We start from the raw sequence: 12077 nt of genomic DNA, 5'->3' as shown, positions 1-12077 counted from the left end.
GGTTTGAAGGTATTTATCTTTATGAAATTTGGCCAGTGTAAAAGTTGGCTTCCCTTATAAGAAGATTATGTTGGCAAGTTTTATCTTGTTTCCCACAAGAATTTCTGTGATGGGAGTGATAATGGTTTCAGGTGTGGCTGGTGCATTTTGGCCATTTTTCCATGGCAATAAAACTGACCTGAATTCCATTCAATAATCCTGCCTTTTTGTTCCCCTTGGAACACTACGAAAGCCAAAGGGGTAAGATAAAGTTCAGCTGTGTTTTGAGAATTTTAGAATTGATAAATACTTTTAACATGAACAAAATAAATAATAAGATATCAACATACCTTCATAAGTTGTCTCTTTTTAATTTTTAAGAGAACAAGATTTAAATAGCTTATGTGCTCGATAGGCCCTGGAGTAGTTCCTACTAGACACTTTTAAACTTGTGTTTCTGAAGCAATTTATAGGATGCAGGACAAGCGTTTCCTCTAGAATGCTACTTATATTAGGCTTTTATTTCCTAATTCCAGGTTTCCGAAAGTCTTTTTGTTTCCTTTCATTTTTTTCATATTTTCTAGTGAAGGTAAGGGGCAGCCTCATGAGAATCTCATTACTTCTTACAGAGTTTGCAACATGTATTAAACATCTGCATGGAGAAATAAGTCTTGGTTGGGATATATATGTATGCACATTATGTATATTCATAAGACTGTGGAAGGGGAACGAGAACAGTTATGTCCGTAGTTCACCAAAAGATGAATTCATTTTCTCAGAAGTTTCTAGCTTTATGAAAAACTTACTTAAAGTTCCTATCTGGGAAAGCATCTCAGACATTTCAGCAAGAGTGAGCCAAATGTTTCTGAATTCATATGCCCTTGGTACACCTCAGCAAATTACTTACTTTTTTTTCACCAAGGACATGTTTAATGTTCTTCCTGCTTGCAATTATAACCTTTATTACTTAGACTGAAAACTGTTAGGATGAGATATGCTTTTCTAAAGTCAAACTGTCTTGAGGAAAGCTTATTATCTGTTCATTCAATTACAATAATTAGTGGTTATTATGTTAGGGGCCATAGCCGGGTCCATATATTCAAATCTGGGAACAAACCAAAAAAGCTTAAAGCCATAATGAACTCCAAATTTGGTGCTCTTTCTTGGGCATCAAATGATGTGATGACTAGCAGGATAAATCCCCAGATATATCTGAATCAAAGTAACAAACAATTTTCCTAATCCTTCCTGTGAAAATACCATTTCATGTAAATATAAATAATCATATATCAAAAATAGTTATATTTATAAATATCAAATACCAACCAGATAAAAAGTGCCAAACTAGAACTTGGTAGAGCACTATATATTTAAATAGGAAGTCCATGACTGATGTCAAAATCCAAAAGAGGGACTTCTGGTCAAGATGATGGCATAGGTAAATGTGATCTTCATTTCCTCCCACAACCACATAAAACTACAACTAAAATACAGAACAATCATCATCCAGAACTGCCTAAAATCTGGCTGAATAGAAGTCCTACAACTAGAGAAGTAAAGAAGAAGCCACATGGAGATTGGTAGGAGGGGTGAAGAAGCAGAACAGGCTGGTCCCACAATCACATGTGGCAGATAAAAATCAGGAAGGATATGTCCACTGCAGAAGTCCCACCTGAAGAGAATGGGGTCCCAGCATCATACCAGGCCTCCCATCCCAGGGTTCTAGTGCCAGGAAGAAAAGTCCCCATAACTTCTGGCTGTAAAATACCAGCAGGGATTAAGGCTGAGGAAGACCAAGGGCTGCTGGAGTCCCAGGCAGTTCCTTTTAAAGGCCTGTGCACAGACTTAGTCCCTCAGCGCTGGGGAAGAAGCTCAAAAAGCACTAGAGACAAATGGGGAGTCCGTTATCAGGACGAGGGCTGAGGAGGAGTCAGCTTTATCCCAGACAGAAGTGCTGGCAGAGGCCATTGTTTCTTTGATAAGCCCTTCACCCCCACAGAGCTAGTAGGCGGGCTCCATATCTGAGATTCCAACAACCTGGCTCACACTGTTTGCCCTGCCCTGGTGTTTCCCTGAGACCCAGCCCCACCAAACTTTGGGGCCAACCCAACTTTGGGGCCCACCCAAGAAGTTTCCAATGGCTTTTCCATATGAATGGCCTGTCTTGGCTCATGCTTCAGATTTTCCTAAAATCTCTCAAACAAGCAGCATCTGGCCTCAGTGTGCCCTGTACCTCGAGCTAAGTAGCCCCAGGCCTGGCACTAGTAGCAGCCAGCATTTTTTTCCAGCATTTGGCCTCACCTGGGCACCTCCAAGTCCAGCAAAATTAGCAGCCATCTGCAGATCACATTGTAGCTTATGCCAGGTGGCCCCAGAAAGAACACAAAGAACACAAGCAGTGACTGACCTTGGTCTGTATCTCAGCACATTTAGTGAACAGTTTTAGACCACGTTAAAGCAACACCCAACCACATGCATAAGTGACACACTCAAGGGGTGGACTCAATTGGCACCAGAGGCCCGCTGAAGTAAGTCCTCCTCTGTGGGGTGGGCCCCTGCACAGCTGATTCTCCACAGTTGTTGGAAATTGGTTGTTGGTTGTTGCAGCCAGTCCTTGCAGTTGATTGCCCTGGGGGTAAATACCTCCAATTGACATGCCAACAGCAATCTGAGCTCAGCTACAAGAGGAGGGTGTACATAGTCCACACAGAGGGCACACATTTTGTGCCCCACTTGGGTGATCAAGGAGGCTGTGTCACTGGACCCTATAGGACACCTACTACATTAGGCCACTCCACAAGACTGGAATGCTGCCAAAATGAGTATAGACAAAGAAACAAGTCCCAAATGAGAGAAGGGAACAAAACTATAGAAAAAGAACTAAACAAAATGGAAGTAAGCAACCTACTAGATGCAGAGTTCAAAACACTGGTTATAAGAATGCTCAGTGAACTTAGAACTTCAACAGCATAAAAAATGACCTATCAGAAATGAAAGTGACACTAACTGAAATGAATAATAATTTATAGGGAATCAATAGTACAGTAAATGAAACTGAGAATCAAATTAGCAATTTGGAATATAGGAAGAAAAAAAACATACAAAACACCCACTCAGAACACCAAAAAAAAAAAAAAAAAAAGAATTAAAAAAAATGAAGATAGTGTAAGGAACCTCTGGGACAACTTCAAGCATACCAACATTTGCATCATGGAGGTATCATAAGAAGGGAGAGAGAGCAAGATATTGAAAACGTATTTGAAAAAATAATGACAGCAAACTTCCCTAACTTGGTGAAGGAAAAGATGTACAAGCCCAGGAAGTACAGAGTCCCAAACAAGAGGAACCCAAAGAAGGCCCACACAGGATCAGGACGCATCATAATTAAAATGCCAAAGGTTAAAGACAAAGAAAGAATCTTAAAAGCAGCAAGAGAAAAGCAGTTAGTTATCACAAGGGAGCTCCTATACTGTCAGCTGATTTCTCAACAGAAACTTTGCAGGCCAGAAGGAATTGGCAAGAAATATTCAAAGTGATGAAATAAAGCAAGGAACTACAACCAAGATTACGCTACCCTGAAAAGCTATCATTTAGAATTGAAGGTCAGATAAAGAGCTTCCAAGTTAAGAAAAAGCTAAAGGAGTTCATCACCACCAAACCAGTATTATATGAAATGTTAAAGGAACTTCTTTAAGAAGAAGAAACAAAAAGATACAAATATGAACAATAAAATGGCAAAAAATACATACCTACCAAAAATTGAATCTAAAAAACAAAATAAACACACAAGCAGAACAGAAACATACTCATGGATATAGAGAACATTTTTGCAGTTGCCAGATGGGAGGGGGTTTGAGGGTATGGGTGAAAAAGGTGAAGGAATTAAGAAGTACAAATTGGTTGTTACAGATAGTAATGGGGATATAAAGTACAGCATTGGGAATATAGTCAATCATATTTTTAATAGGTATGTATGGTACGTGATTTATTGGGATGATCACTTAGTAAGTTATGTAATGTCTAATCACGGGTGTATACCAGAAATCAATATAAGGTATGTTAACTCTAATAGAAAAATAAAAACATTTAAAAAAGAATAGAAATGGAAATTAATCATGAACATTCTCAGGGCTATTTTTTGGGGGAAGGGAGAAGTATGATTCAACGCTGATCCTAAACTTTTTCTCAGAAAAGCACATGTCAGAATGGCATCTCAGAAGCTTGTTTAACCAGACATTAACAGTAAAGGCAACTTACATTTGTACTAGTGAAAGTTAATGTTCAAAAGAAATATATGGGTTTGTTTGTGTATTTAAAAAAAACACATAGCAAGGATTTGGGGAGCAAGAAAATTTCCTCTCTAGCATCCCAGGTTAGTTAGAGAAGTATATTAGCTCATTGGAAGATGTTTCATTTACCAACATGTTGGAAGAGATCTTTTGGTTTGTTTTGATCTTAGTTGTTTCTTAAAGTAATGCCAAAAATATAGACCACTTATTTGCATATTAGTGAGAAAATGGTGCCTCATAAGGAAAAAGCCCTTTTAAACGTTGTAAAGACTCTACTGAGATCTTAATAATTGTGTTTTATAGAAATTGCTGTTGCGTTAAACTTTGTGTAAATCTGACCAGATCTACTCAAGCTTATATGAGAAATAAGTTTAATAATCTGAAGCGTTGGCAAATATGCAAACCCAAATTGTAAAAATGTATTATTTTTTCTTTTAATTACCACATTGAGTTTTTCTCAAACTGTGATTTTACTTTTAAATGAAGATTTAATTTCTAAATTTTCTTGGAAAGAATATACAAATATTTTGGATTAAGACCATTTACCAAGCACCCAAAAGCTATTGGTATTCTTTTCTAGACTGATACCTATTCTGCTTTATACCTCATCATTTGTAAGTGGAGAATCTGTGTGACTTACCCTATTAAAGCAGTGTTCATGGTTAGGTCCATAAAAATGCTGAAGACATCTCACATTGTTTTTGTTGACGATCTTGTTGAAGAATTCATTGACATACTTGATAGGGAATGCACAGACGGCTGAGCGATTCATTGGTTCAGCAGAATCTGGCTTGCTTTGTGCAAACACTCCATAGAGAATGTCATCATTCAGGTTGGCGCCTATCTGCCTAGCGAGATGGGCCCCAGGCTTACTGACATATGCAGCTTGAAGAATATTAAACACTTCCTCCCTTGGGGATCGCTTTCTTCTCTTTTCTGTGAGAATACACTCCAGAGGCATTTCCATGTAGGAATGCAACCCAGAGTCTACGGAACAGAACCTGATTATTCTTGTGTGGAAAGACTGAGCATTGAGTGTTTCCCGTTGGACTGTCAAAAAGTAAATAAAATGGTTGCTTTCAAAGGCGTGGACATACTTGATGGGGTAAGAATCTCGGAATTCAGGTAGAACATCAATATAGGACTGGTCTGTCAGAAACTTAAAACCATCCTGAGTTTCCTTTAACCTTCTCACCGATATCGAATGCAAAGAATAGTCCGGAGGGTAAGAAGAATTTATGGTATTGCCCACAAAGAAGTTGACAAACCGTTGCTTTACAGACAACAGGACCTTGGTTCCCAGGGCACTCACCACACAGTCAGGACACTGTCTGGGCTCTTCATCTGTCGGTGGGGAGTACATGCAATGTACCTCGGACTGTATGTCAGCAGTGTTGTAGGCAGGAAGCATGTGCCGCTGGCAGGTCCCTCTGCGAACGCTGCCACAGCTAATGAGCTGATCGTCATAGTACGTGTCAACAAGCAGAGCCATGTTGATGTTATCTTTCCAAACGCCACCAGAAGCATTGGCTCGGTGGCTGCAGTCCTGACATGGGAAGCAATCCGGGTGTTCCAGCATGGGCCCCGTCTTGTACTCAGCAACCTTCTGCAGGTCTTTGTCATTTAAAACATACATGTAGTTAATGGCACCGAGGTAAATGTGATGCTTGTGTAAAACCACATTCTGGATGGGCGTTTCCGCAGTGAAGTTGGGAAGCTGATACTTCATGTTCACATTCATCTCAGACTTTACTAGTGCCTCCTTGCACTCCCCATCACTCTTCCGCACCAAGGTAATCAGAAGCACAAGGATGCCAGGTGTGAGCACAGTAGGGGCCTTCATGGTGAGTTTATCTGTCAAAACACATACAAGGAGAGAGCAATTTAGTTGTCACTAGAAACAAAGAAGATATGGAAAGAACTATACCAGTTAAGCTATTAGAAATAAAGCTTCCTTACTGAAAATTTTACATCGGGTGAAAACAAAAACTTTAGCTGGTTTCGTATAAAGAAAGATGCATTGTGCCATTGGACATGACTCCACATAGTTTAATTTTAGAACTCAAGCCAGAATGAGTAATTTTAGAGAACCATTATGAGATGCAAACAATGTTCTATATTAAGAATGATAGTGCGACCAAGTTAGACTCATTCAGCAATGAAGTCAGAAACATAAGAAACTTCGTTCTTACCCCTTTGCTGTTTGTTTAATGTGGTTTAATATCGGTGGTTGATGACTAGGTTGATATTCAAAATTTTCAGTCAAGTAAAGGAATTGTGGTTCAGATTCATTTATTCTAGAAATCACAGCAGGCATTGTTTCCTTGGGAGCATGTAGAATTACTAGGCTAAATTTAGCTTCCTTTTGGAACAAAACAATCATAAATTCTAGAAGCACATGGTCACATGCTGTTTATAATAGGATTTTGTGTGCAGATGAAAGGTATGGTTATAATTCAGCTATAGTTGACCTATTGTTTTTGGATAGACAAATGCTTAACTTAATGTAAGATCATGGGAACATAAAAACAGTAAGCTGAAAAATGTATAAAATAAAATTAACCTCCAGGACTAAAGTCCTAGAATTATTTCACAGGGAAAAACAGCATATTGTTTATTGCCAACTCAAAAGCTATTTAGCAAAAAGAACATTATTTTAACATTCTGTTTTATGCATATGAATAATACTTTCTACTAGGAAGCAGAGTGGATTTGTGATTCAGTTTTTAAAATTTTTATGCACACAAGTTATAAACATTGCAAATTCTACTTACAATAATTATAGACGGGTCATAGGCTGGAAGGATAGGCATTAGAATGAATAGAAACTAAATAGCCCTTATTTATTTCCCCCTTTTAATGCATAAATCTGACAGACAATGAGAGCATCTAAAACATACAAGATATTATAATGATTCCGAAGTCTAACCCTGGGTCTACAAAAATCAACAGAATTCATGCTTGTACTATGGGAAATGGGAGATGGCCCCTACTCTTCAGTGAACCTACTATGTGGTTGAGATAACACACATATGCAAATAACTATGATACATGACATTATAATATCCTGCATAGCACAAACCAAATGCTAAAAGCATCAAGAGAGGGAGGCATGGCCTGTAGTTAGGTTACTATGATTATGAGAAATAGCGACAAGTCTGAGTGTTGTAAGGTTCAGAAGAAAAAGGACAAGGTCTGTTTGGCTCATCACTATATCCCAAGTACCTGGCACAGAGTCTAGAACACAGTAGCTGTTATATAAATACACGCTGAATAAAAATTAAGTGATAAGTTCAAAGTCACAGAAAAGGTAAATATAGTAGCCAGAACTAAAATCCAAATATTTTGGACTAAAAAAAATCAAAGATAATTATACTCTACTAAATTTTATAGGAATTGGGGTTTTATTTAATAGCAAGTCATTGAAGGCTTTTGGGCTGCAGAGCCATATAACCCAGGTTTTACTCTAAGACAGTCGTTCTCAACCTTCTGGCCCTTTAAATACAGTTCCTCATGTTGTGACCCAACCATAAAATTATTTTAGTTGCTACTTCATAACTGTAATGTTGCTACTGTTATGAATAGTAATGTAAATATCTGATATGCAGGATGGTCTTAGGCGACCCCTGTGAAAGCGTTGTTCGACCGCCAAAGGGTTGCGAACCACTGCTCTAGGAGGACTGATCTGGAGGCAAGGTGGCTTAGAGCAGGGAGAAGCTGGCAACAGGAAGACCAGATGACATACTATTCTAACAGCCCATAACCAGGTAACAAGGGCCAGCCAAGATGGTGGCACCAAATAATAGAAAGGGATGAATGAGAGACATACTTGAATAAATACAATTGACACCTAAATTGGTGGAGTACAAAGGAGAAGGCAAAGATGATTAGTGGTCATCTTGGAAAAAGTGGAATAAGTTATAAAACTAGTGCAGTCAGTAGGAGGAAGTTGGGTTGAAGACAGAGGAATGTAACAAGTTGGTTCTAAACATGTTAAGTTTGATATGATTTTGAGAAATGTGTGAAAATATTCTAATATAGAGATGACTAGTATGTTTCAAATTGTTCATCAGGAAGTAGGTGTCCAGAATACTAGTAAGTGAAGAATGAAAATTCCAAGCAGACAGAGCGTTTGTGTCAAACAATAGAGGAGAATAGGGAAAGGATTCTGAGAAGCCTGCCCTTTCCAGGAAATGGGCGCAATTGGTCTTGGTTGAGACAATATCCATCTTGGGTGAGACAGTGGCAAATGGAAGCGTGAGTGCCAAGTATCTGCCATCTCTGCACTAGAAAAAATGAATATTCAGCACTCGGCCTCGCTGGACTAACTGGGATGCTAGTCTGACTACAAATAAACTTTGCATGTTATCTGCATAAACATGACAGTTAAACCCAAGAGTATGTTCATGGAGAGACAAGGTGAAAGAAGAGAAGACAAATGAACCAAATCTTGGGAAAAACAGTGAAGGAGTTAATAAAGGTAAGTTTAGTGAGGCATCAAGCAAACCTGTATTTCATAGTCACAGAAGCCAGGCCAGGTGAGAGGCTCAAGGAGGATGTGGTGGCCTTCACGAGTAGTTTTTCAGTAGAGTCAATAGTGGTTTTGGACACTAAATTGCAAGGGAATGTGTGGTGAGGAAATAGAATGTTTGTTAAAGGAATGATAAGAGGAAGGCAACGCAGGGTAAAGAGGAGTTTATTCTTAAATTGTAGAAAAGACATATGCTTATTTGTAGATCTCCCTTTCTTCCATTAACATGTATTGGTGTCTATGAAGGGTTAAGCAGTGTAGAAGCGCTGGGAATTCAGACATGGGGCCTCTCCATAGGAAGCTCATGGCCACTTGGTGGAGGCATGGGTTTATAGATGGTTATGGGATGTGTAGGAAGGGCAGCCAACCTGGAAGTAATGCTAGAGCTGAAGCTTGAAGGAGCCTGGAGAATGGAAATTTCTGGGGGGCAGAGCAGTTTGTGCACAGATATAGAGGCAGAGAGGAGCACATGGCCTGGTCAGGAGAACTGAGAGTAGTTGAGCCTAGAGAGGTGGGGAAATCAAAGAGGGCAAATGAGGGAGAGAAAAAGTGTTGGAGCAACATTCCACAGGAACAAAAAGAGGCATTTTCAAGAGCCCTGGAACATAAGACAAGTCACTCTATCTGAGACAGAGGAAAGGATGAGAAAGCAGATTAAGTATAGGGACACGAAAGGAGTTCAGGGCACATGACTCAAACTTTAACAAATAAATTACAATATATGACCATCTGCTGAAAGTGATGAATACAGCGAGGGCTTAGGGACTTCAGGGTGGAGGAGGAGGAAGTGGTTTAGAAGAGCTACAGTAGGGCATGCAAACTGAGATCAGCAAGAAATGAGAGAAAAGATTGCTTAGTAGTTCTGAGTGCTCCTTTGAGATAAAATACATGTTTATGAAAGACATGGAAGAAACCTAAGGCATAAGGTCAAGGACACAATGATTTCATGATCCAAATAAAAGTGAAAGAGAAATCATATAATAGAAATAACATGTTGAGTGCTTATCATATGCCAGGCATTCTGCCTAAACCCTCTGAATTATTCTTTATAAACACCCTGTGAAGTAGAAGGTATTATTATTCTCCTCTTCTAGATGAGCAAACTTGCCAAAAGTCACACAGTTAGAATCAGATTCAATCCTGTGTCTGGCTGATAGGAATCTGTCCAGACTCTTAAATGCTTTACTAACACTGAAGTGGCTTCCCTCGCTAAGCCGAAGTTAGACAATCAGAGCTCTAGCTGTGTGCTTTCAGGCAATCCATCCACCTCTTAAATGCCAGGGTTTGATACCTTCACATCATTTTCTCTATATATAAAAGCTTAAACGACCGGCTGACCAGCCGACCGGCCAGTAGCTATGATGCACAATGACCACCAGGGGGCAGACGCTCAACGCACAGGCATGAAAACATGGAACAGACTGATGAATCTCAGAGGGAAGCTAATGAAAAGAAAATAGGATTCCACCGAGTCTCTTATCTACCTACTCCAGGACTTCTGTGAGGATCAAATGAGATGAGGCACGGGAAAACACTTCACAGACATTTGGTTACAGTGTGAAATGTTTGCACCTGGCTATCAAGTAAGCTGTGTTCCTGGGCTGAAGACACTCCAAGGAGGCTAGTCGCTAAGGAGAGGAAGCTGGGCGTTGCTACATGATGACATTACCCAGCACCCACAGCCACCGTTTCCAGGCTGGGCTGGGCTGTGGGCCACATTTTGTGCCATGGGTTCTCAGCAGCATTGGCTGTGATTTGGTGGGCTGTCGCTCTGGGGTGGTGGCGGGCCCTGTGTCCCACTTGGGGGAAGCCGAATGTTGCTTTGTCAGCACCAGGTCCGTGATGCTGTTTCTCTGTAAATGGCCAGTGTGCGTCACAGCAGCTCCCGCATTGAGCGTCTGCCCCCTGGTGTTCAGTGTGCGTCATAGCAACTGGTTGGGCAGCCAGACACTTAGCATATTAGCCTTTTATATATAGAGATAAAAATCTGAGGTGTTATATTAAATTACATTTAAAAAAATAAGGTTCATATCTTAAGGTTGGTACATAAGTCACTCATGGTACTAAACCTCAATGAACTAGACTCCAAGAAAATGTACAAAAGTAGTAATGGGCTTTTTAAAAAAATCCTCACCGGAGGGAATGCTTATTGATTTTGATCTTTAGAGACAGCAGAAGAGGAAAAGAGAGAGAGGGAGAGAGGAAAGGAGGTGGGGGGGGGGGGAGAGGAAGAGAGAGAGAGAGAGAGAGAGAGAAAGACAGAAACATCAATTGGTTACCTTCCTATAATACCCTGATCTGGGGATCGAACCCACAACCTAGGTATGTGCCCTGACTAGGAATCGAACCTGCAACCTTTCAGTGTACGGAACAATGCTCCATGCAACTGAGCCACATCAGCCAGGGCAGTAATGGGCTTTTTGTTATCTCACTTGATAACAAACCATAAGAAGACCAGTAGGGAAAGAGGATATTTTTTCTATTTAAAGCAAAAGCCTTGCAGAACACCCCTGGAGTTAGTAACCCAGTCTCCTAAACCTTCTTTAGATTCTCTTGCTAGCAAATGGAGATGCCATTTTTTAGATTGAGAAATCAAAGAAAAGGTTAATCTTTTTTCATTAAAGCCAAAAAAAAGGAGACTCAGGACCATTGTCCACAACATGATTTTTAATTAGAATACAGGTTTCTGTTTAATCTTCAGACAATGAGAAAACTTGATTACTTGATTACCCCATTTTCTTGATTATTTCAACTTAGCAAAGGGGTCAGACTAGATCTTCTCTGGGAAATGTTTGTGTCATTCATATGGAATGGAGGGAGAACTTTCTAAAGTATTTGTTGCTGAGCTGTGTACCCCAATGACACTGACAGTTACCTGAGTGACAGCTGAATAGGCAAGCGCACAGGCTCTGGAGACAGACTGCAGGGTTTGAACCCATTCACTGTGCTAGTATGACCTTGGGCAACTAACTTCTATGAGCCTCTATTTTTTCATTTGAAATAATGCACGTGATTACAGTACATACTTTACTTGTTGTGATGATTACTCTGAGGATTACATGAATAAGACCAGTGCTTGGCACACAGTAGGCCAATAAATGTTTTCTGTTATCATTGTTTGTTCATACCCTCAATAAACACTTTTGGAGCATCTACTATGTTCTAGATATTGTACAGAGTATTAAAGTCACAAAAATGAAAAAAAAAGTGTCAGTGAAATCTCAGACTAGCGGAGAAGGCAGACAAACAAACCACAGTTTAAACTCAATGTCAAAAGG

General features: G+C 39.8%; 1 protein-coding gene across 1 annotated transcript in view; it reads right to left on the bottom strand.

The window, feature by feature from the left end:
* The window catches only part of MET (MET proto-oncogene, receptor tyrosine kinase), a 139270-nt gene that overhangs the window by 94477 nt on the left and 32716 nt on the right, over positions 1-12077 (bottom strand). The window contains exon 2 of the mRNA XM_070423765.1: positions 4909-6122. Within this exon, the coding sequence (XP_070279866.1) occupies positions 4909-6111 (1203 nt within the window). The 5' untranslated portion in view covers positions 6112-6122. The remainder of the gene's footprint in view (positions 1-4908; positions 6123-12077) is intronic.

This window comes from Myotis yumanensis, unplaced genomic scaffold (assembly GCF_028538775.1).
Source record: "Myotis yumanensis isolate MYYU_CA2020_CCGP unplaced genomic scaffold, mMyoYum1.0.hap1 SCAF_9, whole genome shotgun sequence".
NCBI lineage: Eukaryota > Metazoa > Chordata > Mammalia > Chiroptera > Vespertilionidae > Myotis > Myotis yumanensis.
The sequence above is the reverse complement of the archived record's forward strand: the minus strand, read 5'-3'. Positions and strand labels throughout refer to the sequence as shown.